Below are 22742 nucleotides of genomic sequence, written 5' to 3' on the forward strand. Positions count from 1 at the left end.
GGAAAACCACGCATCATCAAACACCTCATTTAATTTCTCAGATTCAGGAAAACTACAGGTAGTTTTTCCTCACCGAACATAATACCCCTTTTTGGTGGTACTCGTATTATCAGAAATGTGTAAAACATTTTTCATTGCCTCAATCATGTAACGTGTGGCCCTACTGGAAGTCACATTTGTCTCTTCACAGTCGACACTGGAGTCAGTATCCGTGTCGGCGTCTATATCTGCCATCTGAGGTAACGGGCGCTTTAGAGCCCCTGACGGCCTATGAGACGTCTGGACAGGCACAAGCTGAGTAGCCGGCTGTCCCATGTCAACCACTGTCTTTTATACAGAGCTGACACTGTTACGTAATTCCTTCCAACAGTTCATCCACTCAGGTGTCGACCCCCTAGGGGGTGACATCACTATTACAGGCAATCTGCTCCGTCTCCACATCATTTTTCTCCTCATACATGTCGACACAAACGTACCGACATACAGCACACACACAGGGAATGCTCTGATAGAGGACAGGACCCCACTAGCCCTTTGGGGAGACAGAGGGAGAGTTTGCCAGCACACACCAGAGCGATATATATATATATATATATATATATATATATACACACAGGGATAACCTTATATAAGTGTTTTTCCCCTTATAGCTGCTGTATCTTTAATACTGCGCGTAATTAGTGCCCCCCCTCTCTTTTTTAACCCTTTCTGTAGTGTAGTGACTGTAGGGGAGAGCCAGGGAGCTTCCCTCCAACGGAGCTGTGAGGGAAAATGGCGCCAGTGTGCTGAGGAGATAAGGCCGCCGATAAGGGGGCGGAGCCTATCTCCCATTTTTCTATGTATTCTGGCAGGGGTTAAATTCATCCATATAGCCCAGGAGCTATATGTGATGCATTTTTTGCCATCCAAGGTGTTTTTATTGCGTCTCAGGGCGCCCCCCCCCCCCCCCCCCCCAGCGCCCTGCACCCTCAGTGACCGGAGTGTGAAGTGTGCTGAGAGCAATGGCGCACAGCTGCAGTGCTGTGCGCTACCTTGTTGAAGACAGGACGTCTTCAGCCGCCGATTTTCCGGACCTCTTCTGTCTTCTGGCTCTATAAGGGGGCCGGCGGCGCGGCTCTGGGACCCATCCATGGCTGGGCCTGTGATCGTCCCTCTGGAGCTAATGTCCAGTAGCCTAAGAAGCCCAATCCACTCTGCACGCAGGTGAGTTCGCTTCTTCTCCCCTTAGTCCCTCGATGCAGTGAGCCTGTTGCCAGCAGGTCTCACTGAAAATAAAAAACCTAAAACTAAACTTTTCACTAAGCAGCTCAGGAGAGCCACCTAGTGTGCACCCTTCTCGTTCGGGCACAAAAATCTAACAGGCTTGGAGGAGGGTCATAGGGGGAGGAGCCAGTGCACACCAGGTAGTTCTAAAGCTTTACTTTTGTGCCCAGTCTCCTGCGGAGCCGCTGTTCCCCATGGTCCTTACGGAGTCCCCAGCATCCACTTAGGACGTTAGAGAAATTAGATATATTGGAAATCTTTGTTTTTATAGAATCCAGCCACGCTGGTTCAACCCCGCTAGTGAGACGGTACACTACACTGAGTACATAGTAGTGAGCTCCCTGGGGAAGAGGAACACTGCCTACATGAAACACTCTTTGCCTGACATATTGTAAATGTGACAGCACACACACAGGGAAGGTTAAAAGCACAATTAGCCCACAAAGAGCCCTTCCAGGGAGACACAGAGCTTGGAGCCAGCACACCGCACCCTTATTGCTAATGCCAAGCTTAGCCAGGTCGCAGACTAAGTACCCAGATTGGGGACCTAGTACACTAATAATTGCTCCCCCCTTGCTATGACACCCTGGTACCGCTGAGGCAATCTGGCGTCACACCGGAGGTGCTGCGTGTCCCTGTCAGTGTCTGTGTCCACTGCAGAGGGAAAATGGGGCTGGTGAGCTGCTGACAGTGCCGTAACTAGGCATTTTAGCGCTGTGTGCAAGAAACGGCATTGGCGCCCCCACCCCTTATGTAAAATATGGGCAGTGCGCGCCGAAGACGTGTGCAAAAAAATTAGGGCGTGGCCACAAAATAATACCGATTCATACTACGATGCACAGTAGTCTCCATTATTCAAATTACACCGCACAGTAGCACCACTACACCAGGTAGAGCCCCTTTTAGACATTACGGCAGACAGCGTCCCCCTTTTCACACATTACGGGAGACAGCGTCCCCTTTTTACACATTACAATAACATAGTCCCCTTTTTTACACATTACAGTAACAGAGTCCTCCTTTTTACACATTAAGCAGGCAGAGGTGATTTTGTGTGTGCGTGTGTGTCTCTGTCTACTCGCCTGGGGGGAGGCCACGATCCACCATCCACAGAATGCTCCTCGGGTCCGGCAGCTGCAGCCACGCTACGGAGTCCTCAGCAGAAGACAGCCGACACAAGCAGGGCTCAGGGATGGGTGGGTGGGGGAGCGGCGACGCTCCGCAACCCTTACCAGCGGGAGACAGCTGCCAGCGCGACTCAGCCACAGAGTGGGGGCATGGTGGCTGCGGCACACCACCCTGTCCCTTGCAGACACAGCAGGACTTAGAGATGGCGGCAGCGGTACAGGGGGAAGGTGTACTGCCAGATAGTGCCTACAACAGCACTCAAACTCCTTTTGGAGGCGGGACACAAGCGGTGGCGGCGGCAGGACTTCAAGTGGTAGTGAGTGACTGCCTGGCAAAAATGCCTGTGCGGGGAGGGGGGGTGGGGGGTGGGGGGGTGGGGGGGAGGAGTGCTACTGATGGTGCACCTTTAGTGCATTTGTGCTGTGGGCAAGGCACCGATCGGCACACACCTAGTTACGGCACTGCCGTCTGCAGACCCACCTGGCTATTTGCAGAAACAGGGTTCCGATAACGGGGAAAAAAATAAATAAAATAAAAATCATCTGTCCATGGGGGGTTTCTGCCTCTCAAAGTAGCGCACTATAGTCCCATTACACCGCACAGTAGGGCGCGTTAGTCCCATTACACCGCACAGTAGGGCGCGTTAGTCCCATTACACCGCACAGTAGGGCGCGTTAGTCCCATTACACCGCACAGTAGGGCGCGTTAGTCCCATTACACCGCACAGTAGTGTCCGTTAGTCCCATTACACCGCACAGTAGTGTCCGTTAGTCACATTACACAGCACAGTAGGATGCGTTACTCACATTACACCACACAGTAGCGCGTGTTACTCACATTACATCACACAGTAGCACGAGTTAGTCACATTACACAGTACAGTGTTACCTGTTCCACACATTACACCAGGAAGAGAGCGAGTGTGTGCAAAGCAACTATTACACCACTCACATACCTACATCCCACCTGCACTGACACTCAGCTGCCAGCCTCTGTTCCTCGGAACTGTCCCTCTCCACACAGTACTGGAGGTGCGGTGGGGTGGGGGGGGGGGGGGTAGTGCACTCCTCATTGCTGCAGCTTCAGGCATGGATGCGGGGCAAGAGGGTGAGCAGAGGTACGGCTGGAGAGGGAGACCAGAGGCAGGGGAGCCTGCGGACACTCCATACTGCAGGCATGGAGGCAGGACATTAGCGAGTGGACGGGGCTTCGTTTGCCCACTCACTGTGACAAGAGGAGCAGCGGCCAGTGAGGGGGACCAAGAACGGGACAGAGCCTGCAGACGGGAAGGGGGGGGGGGGGGGGGAAGAGATATCGGGGAGTGCACTCCTCAATGCAGCAGTTTCAGGCATGGATGCAGGCAATGAGGGAGTAAGTGGGTGGGGCTTTGTTCACCCACTCAGCAGAGGTACGACTGGAGACGGGGACCAGAGAGGCAGGGGAGCGTGCGGACACTCCATAATGCAGGCATGGAGGCAGGACATGAGTGGGCGGGGCTTAGTTTGCCAACTCACTGTGACAAGCGGAGCAGCGGCCAGTGAGAGGGACCAGGAAGGGGACAGAGCCTGCAGACGCTAGATGCGGGGCATGAGGAAGTGAGTGGGTGGGGCTTTGGCTGCCCACTCACTGGGACAAACGGAGCGGCGGCAGGATAGGGGGGACAATGGGGGGGGGCGGAGCCTGCGGACGGCCATCTGCAGCGTTGCCCGGTGTAATGTAGTTAATAACTATGTGAGGTGCATGAATGAGCTGGATGCACCTCACCTCGGGCAGCGCTGCAGCCAGCGGCAGTGTTGTTGAAGCTGCCTTAAATGATAGTATCCTCCCTGCGGGTGTTACCGGCGGGTCCTGCGCCCACAGTGCAAATGCGCTGTGTGCTAGGCACCGCTAGCACACACCTAGTTACGGCCCTGGCTTCTGGATCCTCTCATAGTGAAGCCCCGCCCCTTCAATGGCACACGGTCTTCCCACTTTTTTATACTGGCTGAGGTAAGTTTTGTGCTTTAACTGGAGCAGAACAGTTTTAAGGCCGTTTGCCAGTTTGGGTACAGTGTACTGAGACGCAGTTATGTACCGAGTCTCCGTACCCTCATGCCGCCATAATGGCCGGCGACTCGCTAGTCGGGACGCCGGCTTAGTACTCACCACTCTTCTTTCTTCTGCCTCTGTTAGGGGTAGCGGCGTGCTGCAGAAATGTACGCTCGCTGTGGTGGGGCTTGCGAATAGTTCCCTCAGGAGCTCGTGTCCTGTCAGCGGGGAATGGGACCATTAACCCTTCAAGAGGTTCAGCCGTCATCCCCCCCTCTAAGTCCCACGAGGCAGGCAGGCTGGTGCCATCCAGACCTGCCTGAAAATAACAAACAGAAAAATAAATGCAGAAAACGCTTCAGGAGCTTCCATAAGCATGGCCGGCTCCTCCGGGCACATTTTCTAAACTTAGTCTGGTAAGAGGGGCATAGAGGGAGGAGCCAGCCGACACTATCAAATTCTTAAAGTGCCCATGACGCCTAGTGGACACATCTATACCCAATGATACTAAATAGAACCCCAGTATCCTCTAGGACGTAAGAGAAAAGCATCTAATTTTGCCTTCGTAGTACAAGTGGGGATTTATATTATTCTGTTTCAATGTAGTTTTGCTGCCTAGGCTGTTACAGTAAGTCATCTCTATATTGCAAGCAAATAACCATTGTATTCTAATATTAGCAAGTCCGCTTTGGACAGCATACACATGCTGCAGGGAATTTCTGGCAACATATAAAATGTACTGCACTATATATATATATATTCATAAAAAAGTAATTTCTCCATGTGTTGCTTTATTTGCACCTCAGACATTCAATAGGACGGCATAGGACTGTGCAACATTTCCCAAGGTCTTTTATTGTTGTTAAAATAGATTTCCGTTGCAACACTTCATACATTGGGGCAGATGTATTAACCTGGAGAAGGCATAAGGAAGTGATAAACCAGTGATATGTGCAAGGTGATAAAGGGACCAGCCAATCAAATCCTTACTGTTAATTTGCATATTGGAGCGGATTGGCTGGTGCCTTTATCACCTTGCACATATCACTGGTTAATCATTTCCTTATGCCTTCTCCAGGTTAATACATCTACCCCATTATTTCCAGGGAATGCTGGGCCATCTGCTGCTGTGAATGTGAGGAAAGTAGTACAGCCACAAACACAGCGAGTGATTGTACATACAGAGTGTTCAAAGGGTTTCATGAACCCTTGTTTTCTGAGCATTCACACCCCAAACACACGGACATCAGTGAGGAGTTGTTAGGCGGGATGCAATATCTGTAGTCCCCATCCAATTACAGATCATATTGTGCCTGATAAAATACTACACACACACACTACGTAGACATAATGGACTGGACACTGCCAACAAATAGAGCAATGAGATTTTACGGACATCAGTAAGTCTAGCACACGCAGCATTACGGCAGATGATCTTCTGTGCCCAAGTTCCTGGATAAAAGCAGGCAGTATGTTTTGCCATTCTGCCTTAAGTGACAGTGACCAAATGCAACACCGAAGACTGTCAAGGCACCTGTCACTATGTCACTACAATTCATCCCAGAGGTTCTCAATTGGGTTGAGATCTGGACTCTGAGCTGGCCAGTGCATCAAGGTTACCTAATTTTCTGTATACCAGGCCGGCGTCACCCTGGAAATATGACATTGCACAATCTACAAGAACCCCTTTTCAAACTCCGTTAGCTCTTTCCAGCAAGCCATTTCATTAGCAAATGATCTAATCAATGCCCCTCAACCCGTTTTATACCTTCACAAACATGTGTTTGCTGCAGTGGTGTACCATTTTACTTGTGCGGTATGGTGTGTGTAGTGGTGGAGGGAGAGGGGGGGGGGAGATGGGGTTATGTCCAATCACTTATCTACATAGTGTATAGTCTTTAGAAATAAATTTTTTTTTAAATAAATAAAGCTTGAAAAGCTCCAACACAAGGCAAGGTATTTTGAGTATTATTTCTGCTTAAATGTGGATAATTTGGTAATATACTATGAAAGATTGATGATATGCAATGGAAAAAAACCCCAGTCATATGAGATGCTGCTGGCAGCGTGGATGTTCCAGGCTGCACAGTTAAACAGCTTGGTCACTAGGAATGCTTCGTGCTGTATCCATTTATGGACACAGTAGGCTTGAACCTCTTTCTAACAAAAATGCTTGTGGTCTCTCTGCTAAAAGGTAGCTCTATTTAGCAGCTATGACAGAAAACATTAATTAAACAACAAAACTGTAGTTAGAAGCTCCACAACAGCTCTAACATTACACAACTAAAAGGTCTAAAATTAAAGTACTCCTTAGAACAGAACACCTATCTTTTAGCAGGTAGTGCAACAGCATTCTGCACATTTCTCATTTGGCCTGGTGCTACTTTTGCATCTTCAAATTTATCTAGACTGACAAAATACCATTTCAAAGAACTAAAGCCGGACACAAGCAATGCTATAGCAGTGCATGACAAATGACATGATCTCTTCAGATTTGGTCACACAGCCAAACTGGAAAAGTCCTTCGCCCAGTGGTCCTGGGTCAGATAAGCACCCTGGCTATATTCATGGGCAGAATGGCAGGAATCAAGTCTAATTTAACAGGTTTGAAGTTTTGTGAGTGGAGAACCAAATGTACCATAAACAAAAAAACACAAAAAAAGACAAACTTCCTCCCCCACATGCAGAGGAGTGTGGGGCAGGGGAAACCGATAATCAGTTCCCCCTGCTGCAGCTAATCGCTGCGCAATGTGCTGGGAGAGAAAATAGGATTTTAATTACCTACCGGTAAATCCTATTCTCGTAGTCCGTAGAGAATGCTGGGGTCCACATTAGTACCATGGGGTATAGACAGGTCCACTAGGAGCCACTTGCACTTTAAGAGTTTGAGAGTGTGGGCGGGCTCCTCCCTCTATGCCCCTCCTTCCAGACTCCGTTTAGAAACTGTGCCCGAGGAGGCGGACAACTTAGAGAGAAGGATATTACACAGATAGTGGCGAGATTCACACCAACTCACACATACAAAGCAAACCAAGCTAACCAGCTTGAAAAATCAGCAATGCCTGAACAATATTACTTAACCAAATAACAAAACAGTACTTAACCAAGAACTAAGCAGAACTGAACTAAGTAACAACTGCAGGATCACGAAGCACTGGGCGGGTGCCAAGCATCCTCTACGAACTACGAGAAAAGGATTTACCGGTAGGTAATGAAAATCCTATTTTCTCTTATGTCCTAGAGGATGCTGGGGTCCAGATTAGTACCATGGGGATGTACCAAAGCTCCCAGAACGGGAGGGAGAGCGCGGAGGCAGAACCGATTGACCAAACTTCAGGTCCTCAGAGGCCAAAAGTATCGAACCTGTAGAACTTAGCAAATGTGTTCGACCCAGACCAAGTAGCCGCTCGGCAAAGCTGTAAAGCCAAGACACCCCGGGCAGCCGCCCAGGAAGAACCCACCTTACGAGTCGAGTGGACCTTAACAGACGGAGGACATGGCAATCCTGCCGTAGAATATGCATGCTGGATAGTGCACCTGATCCAGCGAGAGATCGTCTGCTTAGAAGCAGGACACCCAAGTTTCTTGGGATCATACAGGAGAAACAGAGTCCGATTTTCTGTGACGAGCAGTCCTCTTCACAGATTTTCAGAGCCCTTACAACATCCAAGGACTTATGAAACTGAGGAGGCAGTATCAACTGGCGCCACAATAGGTTGGTTGATATGAAATGCCGAAACAACCTTCGGAAGGAACTGCTGATGTGTCCGGAGCTCAGCTCTATCTTCATGGAAGATCAAGTAGGGGCTCTTACAAGACAAAACCCCCACCTCCGGCACACGTCAAGCAGAAGCTAAGGCTAACAAAGTGACAGCCTTCCACGTGAGAAACTTAAGCTCAACCTCCGGTAGAATTTCGAACCAATCCGATTAGAGAAACTAACACCACGTTAAGATCCCAGGGCGCCGTAGGCAGCACAAAGGGAGGCTGGATGTGCAGAACCCTTATCAAGAAAGTCTGAACCTCAGGGAGGGAAGCCAATTGTTTCTGGAAGAAAACGGATAGGGCCGAAACATGGACCTTTACGGATCCCAACCTCAGGCCCATATCCACACCTGCTTGCATGGAGAGGAGAAACCATCCCAGTTGAAACTGCACTATAGGAAGCTTCTTGGACTCACACCAAGATACATATTTTTTCCAAATACGATGGTAATGTTCAGACGTTACTCCTTTCCTAGCCTGTAACACGGTGGGAATAACCTTGTTCGGAATGCCCTTCCGAGCTAATATCCGGCGTTCAACCTCCATGCAGTCAAACGTAGTCGTGGTAAGTTTTGATAAGCGAACGGCCCCTGCTGCAGCATGTCCTCCTGAAGAGGAAGAGGCCTCGGCTCTTACAGCAGTAGGTACGAAAAGTTCAGCGTACCAAGCCCTTCTTGGCCAGTCCGGAGCAATGAGGATTGCCTGAACTCTTGTTCTCCTTATGAGTTTTAGAACGCTTGGAATGAGTGGAAGTGGAGGAAACACATACACCGACTGAAACACCCATGGAGTCACTAGGGCGTCCACCGCCACGGCTTGCGGGTCCCTCGACCTGGAACAATACCTCCAAAGCTTCTTGTTGAGATGAGAGGCCATCATGTCTATTTGAGGTACACCGCAAAGATCCGTTACCACCTGCGTATGGAGTCCCCACTCTCCAGGATGGAGATCGTGTCTGCCGAGGAAGTCCGCTTCCCAGTTATCTACTCCCGGAATGAAGATTGCAGACAGTGCCACCGCGTGCTTTTCTGCCCAGAGGATGATTGTTACCTCTGACATTGCAGCCCTGCTCTTCGTTCCGCCCCGTCGGTTTATGTAGGCCACCATTACATTGTCCGAATGCACTTGAATAGCTCGATCTCACAGAAGATGAGCCACTTGGAGAACACCGTTGTAGACGGCTCTTCGTTCCAGAAGGTTTATTTGAAGACTTGATTCCAGGCTTGACCACCTTCCTTGGAAGGTTTCCCCTGACTGACTGCGCCCCAGCCCCGGAGACTTGCATCCGTGGTAAGGACCCAGTCCTAAATCTCGTACCTGCGGCCCTTCAGAAGGTGAGGCATTTACAGCCACCAGAGGAGTGAAATCCTGGCTTTCGGTGACAGACGTATCCTCTGGTGCATGTGTAGGCGAGAACCCGACCATTTGTCTAGGAGATCCAGTTAGAAGGCCCGAGCATGAAACCTTCCATACTGTAGAGCCTCGTAGGAGGCAACCATCTTCCCCAGAAGGTGAATGCACTGATGAACCGATACCCGGGCTGGCTTCAGGACATCCCGGACCATTGTTTGAATCACCGACGCTTTCTCCTCCGGCAGAAACACCCTCTGCACTTCCGTGTCGAGGATCATCCCCAGAAAAGACAATCTCCTTGTCGGTTCCAAATGTGACTTTGGAAGGTTAAGGATCCAACCGTGTTCCCGGAGCAGATGAGTCGTGAGAACAATGGATTGCAACGCCATCTCCTGGGCCGATGCATTTATCAGCAGATCGTCCAGATATGGGATTATGTTCACCCCCTGTCTGCAGAGGAGGAGAACCATCATCTCGGCCATCACCTTGGTGAACACCCTCGGTGCTGTGGAGAGGCCGAATGGCAGTGCCTGAAATGGATAGTGACTGTCTAACAGTGCAAATCTGAGATAAGCCTGGTGTGGCGCCCAAATCGGAATGTGGAGGTACGCATCCTTGATATCCAGGGATGCCAGGAATTCTCCCTCCTCTAGACCTGAAATCACTGCTCTGAGAGATTCCATTTGAATTTGAACACCCTCAGGTAAGGGTTCAACGATTTCAAGTGCAAAATTGGTCTAAACGAACCATCCGGTTTCGGTACCATGAAAAGGTTTGAATAACCCTTGATTTGCATATGAGGTGGAACTGGGACAATGACCTGTGACTTTTCCAATTTTAGGATGGCCTCCCGTAGGATAGCCCTGTCTGTCAGCAAAGCTGGCAAGCCCGATTTGAAATGGAGTTTCTGAAACTCCAGTCTGTACCCCTGGGACACAATATCCTGTACCCCGGTCTCCAGGCCGGACGACACCCAGACATGTCTGAAACGGCCGAGTCTCACACAGACCAGCCCATCCTCCAGGCTGTACGGTCCACCGTCATGCTGAGGATTTTGAGGACCCAGAAGCAGGTTTCTGATCCTGGGAGCCTGCGGGTGCAGGCTTTTTGGATTTTGCACGACCACCTCTAATGAAAGTGTTAGGAGGCTTGGACTTTATTGCCTTAGCGGTCCAAAAGGACTGCGACACACTGAAGAAAATGTTTTTTTCGTAGAAGGTGTAGCAGAGGGAAGGAAATGTGACTTACCCACGGTTGCCATGGAAATCCATGCATCCCCAAAAAGAGCCTGACCTGTGTAGGGTAGGTTCTTCACACTTCTCCTGGATTCCGCGTCTGCAGACCATTGGCGTAGCCAAAGTCCCCTGCGAGCTGAGACAGACATGGAAGATATCCGTGCAGTCAGCGTCCCCAGGCCCTTCATGGATTCCACCAAGAACCCCCTGCAGAATCCTGTATGTTACGAAGAAACAATTTAATGTCACTTGTATCCATTGTATCCAAATCCTCTAGTAATATGCCTGACCACTTTACTATGGCTTTAGAAATCCATCAACAGGCAATAGTGGGCCTTAACGCCACTCCTGAAGCAGTGTATATGGATTTGAGCGTAGTGTCAATCTTACGATCAGCCGGTTCTTTTAATGCGGTAGATCCAGGAACAGGTAAAACCACCTTTTTTGACAGTCTGGAGATAGATGCGTCAACTATGGGTGGGTTTTTTCATTTTTTCCTATCCTCCTCAGGGAAGGGAAAAGCAAACAGAACCCTTCTTGAAATCTGGAATTTTTTTCTCCGGGTTTTCCCAGGATTTTTCAAATATAGCGTTTAATTCTTTTGACGCAGGGAAGGTTAGCGAGGCTCTTATTGTCCGTGAAGTAAGATTCCTCAGGTGGTGTGTAATTAATGTTTAACACATCTCTAATGGCCTCAATCATGAGTTGCACCCCCTTTGCAAGGGATGCCGCCCCCCTCAGCACGTCCCCATCACCTTCTGCTATATCAGTCAGTATCTTGCATAATGTGGACAAGTGCACGTTTCTGTGGGAACATACTAGGGGATTTTGCAGGATTAGGAACAGAACCTGACCAAACTGCCATAGAATTCTTCAACACCTGAGTTTCAGTCTCAGTATGAGCTACCCTGGTAGAGATCTGAGAGATCATCCCCTTAATAGATGACAACCACTCAGGCTCATTAATTGGGATCTGAGACAAAACATTACAACCCTGTATACATGGAATGGATCCCTCCTGAGAGGAAACATCCTCTGCAGCATATGACACAGTGTCCCTAGACATGGCTATGTGAGACAACAAACACCCACACAGGGAAATGTCAGACACAGTGTACCCCCCCAAAGTATGCTACAGAGAGACACAGAGATTGGAGCCTTCTCACACACAGCGATTACTGAGGTAGATATAGTACAACTACCTAGTGCTTACCGTGTACCTTAATAGACTACACAGTACATACACAGCCTCCCCCACCTTCTACAACCCCCTGGTACTGCACAGGATAGCTGGAGATGCTTGGAGGGACAGCTCTCCTGTCAGCGTCACTGTAGAGGATCTGCAGGCAGGAAAATGGCGCTGAACGCTGCTGGGTCCGCTCTGAGGAGCTCCGCCCCCTGAACATGGCACCGCTTCCCACTCTTCAATTCTTTATACTGGCCTGAGGATTTCCATTGGCAGTGTAATCGAGGTCCCTGACAGACTTGCCGACTAGTGTAGGGCATCGGCGCTGGCTCAGGGTGCCCCTCACAGCACCGCACTATGTACCGCTGGGCCTCCGAAGCGCAGCTAATACTGCGCTCCCACCTTGTTGCCGCCATCTTCACAACAGCTACCCGCTTGTTGAGGTGGCCGGTGACTCACCGGAATTCTTCTGGCTCTGTTAGGGGGTGGTGGCATACTACGGGAGTGAGCGGTCGCCTGGGGCGGCTAACGATCATCACCCTCAGGAGCTAATGTCCTGTCAGCGGAGATAGTGGCTCAAACCCCCTCAGGGCAGACACTACTACTACCCCCCCCCCCCCCCCCCCCAAAGTCCCACGAAGCAGGGAGGCTGTTTTCAGCAGCCTCCCTGTGCCTAACTTGACTCTTAGAAAAATAATAAAACTAAAGCACTCCAGAAGCTCCCCTAGCTGTGACCGGCTCCTCCGGGCACATTTTCTAAACCAAGTGTGGTAGGAGGGGCATAGAGGGAGGAGTCAGCCCACACTCTCAAACTCTTAAAGTGCTAGTGGCTCCTAGTGGACCTGTTTATACCCCATGGTACTAATGTGGACCCCAGCATCCTCTAGGACGTAAGAGAAACAAAGTTGTTCCCCTCCCCTGCACGCCGCTTCCTGGAGCATACTGACTGTATGAGATTCTGGGGCGCGACTCCATGAGTGATGTCGCCGGACATAGACATTTGCATCACTCCGGGGAGCCAGGAGACCTGGTCTACACGTGCAGAAGGGATCTCCTCTTCTGCATAATGGGGAGCACAGCAGGCAGCACGTCACATGTTATGCAGCCTGGCCAGGTAACGTACACCTGACACTGGGCACATCACATGCAACAGTGCCAAACAAGCAGTTAAAAATACTTATCAGCAAATCAGGAATTAACATGGTTAACTTCCCAGACAAACCACTAATCATCGATGGCCTCCGGAACAACAGAACGGCGGCGCCAGCAGTGCCAGGAAATCGCCTCAGATGTACTGTGGCCTTAAAGCTTCCATACTATTTAGCACACTGAGAAGTGCAACAGTCACAGGAAGAAAAGCTACATAGTTACCTCTTTAACAGGGCTGGGTATGTGTGACTGGCAGTTAGGAGACTGCCAGTCACCATACAGACTCCGGGATCCTGGTGGGGGGATTGAGCGCAATGAAGCCACTTGCGGGCTCTGCAGCGATTTTTCCCACTATGGGTGTCTTGGACATGAACAAGTGGGAATAGGCCCTGTTAATCGGCATACAGACTGTTGGGATTGTTGAGGGCGGGATCCCGGCGTCTTTATTGCACGCGGCGGTCACACAACTACATCCCTTCTAACAGGTGACAACTTCAGAGAACGCATTTAGGATGGTTAAAAAGGTTTTTGAAATGAAAGCAAAATCTTCCAATGCAGACCTTCACTTACCACCAACAGCAAAACTGTCTACTGATCAAAGTCTGTAACGCTGTCCATTAATGTAGCTTAAAAGGGGTCTGTTTGGCAAACTGCATTTATCCTGTCAGTGTGTTTACATATTGGAGCATAACCTATATACAGCCCAGTGTCCAATGAAATCAGATTTTTCTTGTTTTAAAAAAAATAAATAAAAATCCAGAGTTTTGGTTAAAATAATGGCAAATCAAACATAAGGAAGCCATGTGTGAAAGAGTAGTCTGCCAATCAGTGTACATCATGTGACCAGCAGGTTACCACCTCTACAGAAAGGCAGACTCATTGTCTGGAGCAGTCAGGTTTGTTATAACTCCAGGCCCAGATGAAAACAGCTGCAAAGATCTCCAAAACTACAGTGCTGCTTATTTATCTGTAAACAGTAGTCCGTAGTATTCAACAAGTGATTCTCAGAGAGAACACTTAAGAAAATAAGCCAGGGAACCAGTCTACAAGGGAAGCCAGACTATCCCATGCCAACCTGCACTTTCCTGTTCCAGCAACCTTTCACTGTGGAGTGTCAGTCCGTGGGGAGACAGCCCGGCAGTGGTTCAGGCGCACTCTGATGTGCTGCAAGACAACATACTGCTGAACTGTGAGAGTCTTGCAAGATAAATACAAAGTTCAATCTTATCAGGCAAAGCTGAACAATGCAGCAGCTAGTTATGGTTGCCTGGACAGCTGGGATGCCATGTCACATGCACATGGGGAGGGGGTCTTTTTATTGTTTTGTTTCCTAAATGGTTTGCCTTAAGTTTGGACCCTGGATCATAACAGTTTGAGAAATGAAACAAGCCTAACCATAAAACAAAAAAACAAAACAAAAAGACCTAAATATGGACATTATTGTTCGTGCTATTTGGAGAAATCACTCTTTAAAAATAAATAAAAAAATAAATACATAAATAAAAAGAAAAAATGCAACATTCATATGAGCGAAACATGACCTCTGGAACAATGCACCTAGAGGGTCATTCCGAGTTGATCGCTCGCTGATGCTTTTCGCAGCACAGCGATCAGGTGGAAAAAAAACGGCATTTCTGCGCATGTGTCTACCCCGCAATGCGGACGCGCAACATACAGGTACAAAAGCTCTTTGTGGTTGTGCTCAGGTTGTAGCAAAGTTTTCCTTCGCACTGGCAGCCGCAAGAAGATCGACAGGAAGGGGGCATTTCTGGGTGTCAACTGACAGTTTTCAGGGAGTGTTTGCAAAACGCAGGCGTGGCTGAAAAAAAACGCAGGCGTGGCTGAAAAAAAACGCAGGCGTGGCTGGGCGGGTGTAGGACGTCAAATCCGTACAGAAATAGGCTGAAGTGATCGCAAGCGCTGAGTAGGTTCAGAACCTACTCTGAAACTGCACAAACTGGTTTTGCAGAGCTCGGCTGCACATGCGTTCGCACTTCTGCTAAGCTAAAATACACTCCCCAGTGGGCGGCAGCACAGCATTTACACGGCTGCTAAAACTAGCTAGCGAGCAACTCAGAATGATCCCCCTAATTCGAAGTCAGAAGCAAGTGGGTTTGTGAATGATCTCATGGACTGCACATACACCAAAGAAATCAGTGATTGTGTCAGTAGATGGACTACACTTTCTGTGAAATGGGCATTTCTGGGTGGTAGCATGCAAGGGCACAGAACAGTTCTGTTTCATTGGCTCCCAGGCAGTCCGTTATATTGAAGTACACAGAGGAGTGTATGTCTGTTTCAGATTGATCTTCAGCACCCAGCATGGTATGGGTGCAAGTCCAGATACTATAAGGGAAAATTTCTAAGATGCCGCTTTGATTCGAGATGGCATTATTGGCCAAAAATACAACTTGAAATTTACTAAACACAAACCTTGGCAGTGTTGGGACGATTCATATTGAGATTCACTGCTGTCCACACAAATACGAATCAATACACCATCGGACAAACACGGGTGTTTTCACATACACCTCATACAACACGGGAACTAATTAAATAAGGATTTTTATCCTCAATCACTGCCGACAATAGCCAAACACTGCAAGAAAAGCATGGAATTCGTACAGATAATAGAAATTTCAAATAGGCCTGCTTTTGGCTGGTGTGTTTGGCGAATCATACATGGATCAGTGATATCTGTGCATGCTTCTCTGTGTAAATGTGTGTGTAATAGTAAAAAAGACTAACTGCATGAGGTCCCCCACCCTAAGCATAACCAGCCCCAGGCTCTTTGAGCCGGTTCTGGTTGATAAAATATCGGGAAAAATTTGCATAGGGGTTCCCAGTATTTTAATAACCAGCACTGGGCTCTTGGACCGGTCCCGGTTCCAAAAATGTAGGCGGAAAAAAATAATAAAAATAAATAAAATAAAAAAGGGATGTAGGGGGTCCCTGTTTTTTTTTTTTTTTTTTTTGATACCAGCACCAGGCTTCACTAGCTAGCTAGGCAATGTCACCGTCGAGGGACACATTTATATAGTGTGAGACCTCAATTAACCCTGCGGTAGATCACAGGTTCCCACCATAGACAATGGAGATTCTTTATTCCCATTATTGCCTATGCGTTCCGCTTGATTGGCAGGCCGGGAGCATACAGCCAATCAGGAGCGCGCTATTTTCACGGTGTGTAGAACTACAGATACCAGTGGCCCTTTAATGCCCTGCATGCTGGTACTTGTAGTTCTCCAAGTACTAGCATGCGTGGGGAGGCTTGCTGGGACTTGTAGTTCAACAGCAAAAGACAATATTTAATTCTATTTTCTACACAAAAGCTATGAAGTCACCACCCACAGCCCAGGGGTGGCAGACATGGCCCTGGAGTGCCTGGAACTCCAGCCAGGGGTGACTAGTTGTGTGTGTGTGTGTGTGTGTGTTGGGGGGGGGGGGGGGGGGGGGGTGTAAAGGCAGAGCCGCAGGGACCTATATAAATGTGTCCCCCGGCTGTGGCATTACCTTGCCTGGCTAGTTGAGCCCGGCGCTGGTTTCAAAAATACCAGGGGATACCCCACTTCCTCCCCTCCCCATATTTTTGGAACCGGAACTGGTCCAAGAGCCTGTTGCTTGTTTTTTTAAAATATACTGGGAACCCCTACATAAATTTTTTCCTGTATTTTAACAACTAGCACTAGCTCAAAGATCCCAGAGCTGGTTATGCTTAGGAGGGAGGACCCCACACATTTTTTTTTTTTTAAAATACTTAAAAATCAGGTGCACAATGACACCGTGCACGGATCTCTCCGATGCGGCCGGGCTTCATTGTGTCATGTCTGGCAGTGTTCTACTAAACTCCCTGTAAAACACTGCCAGACAATACAAATGACAGACATCGGGAGACTCGAATTGAAAAAACATGGTAGTTTACTAAAATTACAGTGGGTTTTTTTTCTCAAAAAGCTGCAATCTGCTTGATCTCGGCAGAACACACAAATCTTAGTAAATTTACCCCTTTGACCGCTGCAGATGGAAACACAGTGGGGAGGATAGCCTACATAGTGACACATTATCAGAATAGATAGGCGACCTCATTAGCAAAGGAAGAAAGTAGGCAGACTTAAGGTGCATACACACTGGGCGTTTTTGCCCAGCGTGTATGCACAGTAATGATGGCTGACATCGCTGGGCTGAAAAGCGCTCAGTGCATACACACTGAACGCTTTTCCCCTCTGCCCAGCGATGTCAGTGGGAGTGAACGGCTTTCCATAGCAGGACGCTATGGAAAGCCGTTCATCTACTGGTAATACCAGCAGATGACCGGTGGCCGCCGGCGACGAAGCGGGAGCGTGCATAGGCGCTCATCGCCGGGGTATACACACTGGGCGGCTTTGAGCTGAAAGCAGCTCAACACACCAAAAGTGAGCTGCTTTCAGCTCAAACTCGCCCAGTGTGTATGGGCCTTTAGAATAAGGCCCAATGTCTGCTGGACAGATGAAACCAAAGGGGAGGTTTGGGATCTTAAATCCAGAATGCCATGCTTAAACTCACCAAGTTTAAGACCAAATACCTTAAACTCACACAGACAAGTACGGTGGTGGAAGGGTAACTGATAGGGCCCATATATTCAACAACTGAAACTGACAGATATAACAGAACAAGGATTTTTGTTTCATGTTCAAACATTTGGTTTAGATTTGCCAGTGTGCTTCGGGTTAAGGTGTGGCATTCCCAAGAACAGATTGTCAGCTCCACTGAGGTGCTACGCATAAATTAATACACTGAAATATACCTCTGCAAACCGATGTCTTAGGTCTAAGAACTAATTTCTTAAATACAACATAACACTGAAATGGAAACAGAAAACACATCTGCTGGGGGGGGGGGGGGGGGGGGGGGGAAAGGGTTCTACAGGTTACTGAATATTTTGGGTGTACTTTTCCAGACATGGCTTCATTGTGTTGGCTTTTTTGATTGAAAAAAATAAACGTAAAATGAGATATCAGAGGAGATTACATGTATCAAAATTGGCAAGGACTAGAGGACTGTAAATAATGAGCTATATGTTAAAACAACTGAAGGAGCTTTTTTCAACGTAAAATGTCCAAACACTAATAAATTTTATTGAGAGCCACCTAGCGTCCTGCCATATTTGAGGATGCTAGATGGCTGTATCGCATCATGGCCGATAGCCAGCCACCTCTTCTACATCAACTCGCAGACGTCATTGGGTATGAACCTAAAGAGCTTATGGAGATTTACATTACTTACTTGGAAAACCGAAATATCAGATTCCCACAAGGCATAGGAGGCTGTTTGTAGATAGGGTACTTTGAAGCAGGGACCACAGAACATGCAAGCATGTGTTATATACCTTCTACTAGCATGTATATATAAAGCACAAAGTATATAGCAAAAGCTTACTGCTTTTAAAACAGACTCCAGGGCTAATCCTGCACAACCCCAAAACAAAACGCCACAACAGACCAATTAGATTTCCATGACAGAATTTTCATTCTGGTGAGTGGATCTCTGTTCTCTAGATTGTTTTTACAGCTTGCAAAATGATTGCAAGTACTGTATAGAGACAAACAATACCATAAATCTGGTAAATAGAATATAAATGTAGAACAGACTCCATGCAAAGTAATGGCAAAACTTAACCACTTTATTCTTTTGCAATAATACAGACTGTAATTTCTTGCAGCATTACATGAACTGGCTACGATGGAGTGTTTCAAAGGCAATGAATACTCACTTTAGTTGATGAGTGTTGGAAGGCATTTGGAGAAAAACACCACAATTAGGACGGTTAATGACCTAAACATTGGAGGCTGAGGGAAGTCATCCTGAAAACATGCTCTAACAGTTAAATGATGGTCATTAGTGTCACTTTAAAATAAAAATAGATCTATACATTATGTTCATTTGGTCATGTGCTATTTACAGGTTTTACAAAAAAAAAAGGTAAAAAAAATAAGAGACAAATAGCTATACAGTTAATTCCCCAACTCTGCTTAATACAGATTGGCGGAAGAACTCGCAGTAACAGATGAATGGTTGTGTGCCAACATCTGTGAAATATCATCCAGCTTCATCTTTGTAGTGCTTTCCCCCCCCCCCGCTTTTTTTATTTTTTATTTTTTTAAACACGTGCACACACAACATTTTAACAAAAAAAATATGGAGAGAAGGAGAGAAATAAGGAACTTGGGTGATAAAGCAGTTGTAAGACCAGACATTGATTTCTCTGTCCATGAAAAAAGGTTTTATTTTTGACTAGGTTGTGAAGTATAACCCACAAAATGGGCAACACTGGGGAGGAGAAAAGAAGGAGGGATAGGGGTGAAAGGAAAAAAAAAAAAAAGTCTGCTACAATAAAATACATTAGACCGTTAAATAAATAACCTTAAAATCTATGGGAGTAGAAACACAATTTTAACTTATGGGGGTGATCTGCACTAGCAACAATAGGCATACCTCTTACAGAGAATGGTGTAAAACAGAAAACAAAAATGAAATGAGAGACTAAAAAACAAAAAATACTGACTGAGGTAGCAATTATCTGCTTAGTGCAGAAAAAAAATGGCTTATGGGATATATAGTTCGAAAAACAAAACAAAAACACACTAGACAGCTTTATGATATCAAATCAAATCCAAAATGACCATGCAGAAACAGATCATGCGTTATAGTTTTAGGCAATTAATCACGCTATCCCTAAATCTGCTAATTTTCTGCAAATAATGTCCGTTGGATCAAATGATAGTTCCTTTTTGCTTCCCTGTGTAGGTTTATTTTTCTTTAAACGAGAATAATATTATGAAACAGAACACTGTACATGCTTTATTCCCCCATCTACAAAAAATAATTGCATAAAATAGTGTTATCTGTACATGTCAATGAACACTAAGGGTACATAAAAAAAAAAAAAAAAAAAATTTGGATGCCTCTTATCCATACTGGCTTACAGAAGCGTGGGTGGAGGAGGGGGGAGCAAAATAAGACCTAGCAGGAGAACAAACATGCCTTCACCAGCGCTACGTTCATGTGAAAATTCAGCAGATATAGACAGTTGCGTTAAACAATAATTAAAAAAAAAAAATGGTTAAGTTTCCACTCTGTAAAAATGTCAGTCAAGACCAAAACATCTCAGTAATGTTAGTGTCTGTGCTGTAAAGCCAGATAATCAAAGGAAAACTAATGAACACAAACGGCCAAGAAATCCCCTCAGTGCATGCGGCAAAAGTGCACGGTTTGGCGGCAGGCTTTTCACACTCTTTACCAGGTTCCAAGTAGTTACGGGCAATATATTTAAGTGTCTCATCCAGAAGTATAACCGGTAGAGAAAACTTCAGCACCATCAACCACTGAATCAAGTTCAAGGGAGTGATCTGGAAGATGAGCTATAGAGAAGGATTAAGCAGTTAAAACATTGTAACAAATTATGTAATACCCAAGTTATTGCCAGAAGGAACAGAACGTACCGGTAATGGTTCCACATAAAGAATTAAGAAATGAAGAGACATGGATAAGCATATAGAACCTAGAAGCCACACATTTTCCCAAGGAGGCATTCTCAGTAGTGACTGGTTTTCAGACAAGCTACAAGGGGAGACAAGAAAACATGGTATAAAATAAAACGCATTCAATACAGTGCATATTCACGCCTGAAGCATAGTACTCAGTCTGTATTCAGCACGTTATGCTACAGTGGCCGACATTACATTAATCTATCCCATTTGTAACCTAATTATTTGAATTCTTATTTGGAAAGGATAGATTTTAAAAGTAAAATGTAGAACTAGTCGCATAGCAGTTTTCAACCAGTAACTGTAGGCAGCCTGTAGTGCACAGGACTTGTTACGCTAGTTGGCATGACAGAGTTCACTACTGCATAACCACACTCATCACCATTCTCTTTTACACTGTCTTCAAAGTATACTTCTATTTGCAACCACTAATACTTATGCATCTTAAATAAAAAGGCAGGCCCTCAAAGCATTTCTGCCTGACTACTACGCTATCCTGGAATAAAAAAAAAAAAAGACAACCTAGCCGAGCAAGTACACCAGTAAGAGCTCAGCTTATCTATAAATTTATTGCATCTGTTGCCCAAATATGCTTTTAGAGGAACTTTTTGAATATTGTTGGTTTTTACAAAGATGTTCATATACTGTGGGTCACTTCCTCAAAGACAAAAAAAAAGGGAGGGGTGTTGGGATTAAGAAAGAAATGCAAGATTTCAATACATTAGTTCATGATCGCAACAAACTGCTTTAGTAATGCACTTCAGAAGAGGAAACCTAAAAGGTGCATATACACTGGGCGTTTTTGCCCAGTGTATATGCACAGCGATGATGTGAACATCGCTGGCAGGAAAATAGCTCAGTGCATACATACTAAGCAATGTTCACGGCACCCAAACAATGAACTTTACACATTTCTTCTCGTAGTCCGTAGTGGATGCTGGGAACTCCGTAAGGACCATGGGAATAGACGGGCTCCGCAGGAGACTGGGCACTCTAAAGAAAAGATTAGGTACTATCTGGTGTGCACTGGCTCCTCCCTCTATGCCCCTCCTCTAGACCTCAGTTAGGGAAACTGTGCCCGGACGAGCTGACATTACAAGGAAAGGAAATTTGAATCCAGGGTAAGACTCATACCAGCCACACCAATCACACCGTACAACTTGTGATAACCTTACCCAGTTAACAGTATGAACAACAACTGAGCCTCACTCAACGGATGGCTCATAACAATAACCCTTATTTAAGCAATAACTATATACACGTATTGCAGAAAGTCCGCACTTGGGACGGGCGCCCAGCATCCACTACGGACTACGAGAAATAGAATTACCGGTCAGTAAATTCTTATTTTCTCTGACATCCTAGTGGATGCTGGGAACTCCGTAAGGACCATGGGGATTATACCAAAGCTCCCAAACGGGCGGGAGAGTGCGGATGACTCTGCAGCACCGAATGAGCAAACACAAGGTCCTCCTCAGCCAGGGTATCAAACTTGTAGAACTTTGCAAACATGTTTGAACCCGACCAAGTAGCCGCTCGGCAAAGCTGTAAAGCCGAGACCTCTCGGGCAGCCGCCCAAGAAGAGCCCACCTTCCTTGTGGAATGGGCTTTTACTGATTTTGGATGCGGCAATCCAGCCGCAGAATGGAGCTAGCTGAATCGTGCTACAGATCCAGCGCGCAATAGTTTGCTTTGAAGCAGGAGCACCAAGCTTGTTGGGTGCATGCAGGATAAACAGCGAGTCAGTCTTCCTGACTCCAGCCGTTCTGGAAACATATTTTCAAAGCCCTGACTACGTCCAGTAACTTGGAGTCCTCCAAGTCCCGAGTAGCCGCAGGCACCACAATAGGTTGGCTCAAATGAAACGATGATACCACCTTTGGGAGAAATTGGGGACGAGTCCTCAATTCTGCCCTGTCCATATGGAAGATCAGATATGGGCTTTTACATGACAAAGCCGCCAATTCCGACACACGCCTAGCCGATGCTAAGGCCAACAGCATGACCACTTTCCACGTGAGATACTTTAGTTCCACGGTCCTAAGTGGCTCAAACCAGTGGGATTTCAGGAAATCCAACACAACGTTAAGATCCCAGGGTGCCACTGGTGGC

At 47.0% G+C, this 22742-nt stretch overlaps 1 protein-coding gene across 2 annotated transcripts in view; it reads right to left on the bottom strand.

Annotated features, from left to right (window-relative positions):
* The window catches only part of ATP2A2 (ATPase sarcoplasmic/endoplasmic reticulum Ca2+ transporting 2), a 117489-nt gene that overhangs the window by 12885 nt on the left and 81862 nt on the right, over window positions 1-22742 (bottom strand). Inside the window, exons 19-20 of one of the 2 annotated variants that reach the window (XR_010252496.1) lie at window positions 20586-20703; window positions 18857-20504 (exon numbers count right to left, since the gene is read on the bottom strand). Coding sequence is in view for 1 of the 2 variants with exons in the window: in XM_063964419.1 (XP_063820489.1) it covers window positions 20384-20504; window positions 20586-20703 (239 nt within the window). In the remaining variant the exon portion in view is untranslated. The remainder of the gene's footprint in view (window positions 1-18856; window positions 20505-20585; window positions 20704-22742) is intronic. The other variant, XM_063964419.1, reaches the window with a different exon arrangement.

The sequence above is a fragment of the Pseudophryne corroboree genome, chromosome 1, assembly GCF_028390025.1.
Source record: "Pseudophryne corroboree isolate aPseCor3 chromosome 1, aPseCor3.hap2, whole genome shotgun sequence".
Taxonomy (NCBI): domain Eukaryota; kingdom Metazoa; phylum Chordata; class Amphibia; order Anura; family Myobatrachidae; genus Pseudophryne; species Pseudophryne corroboree.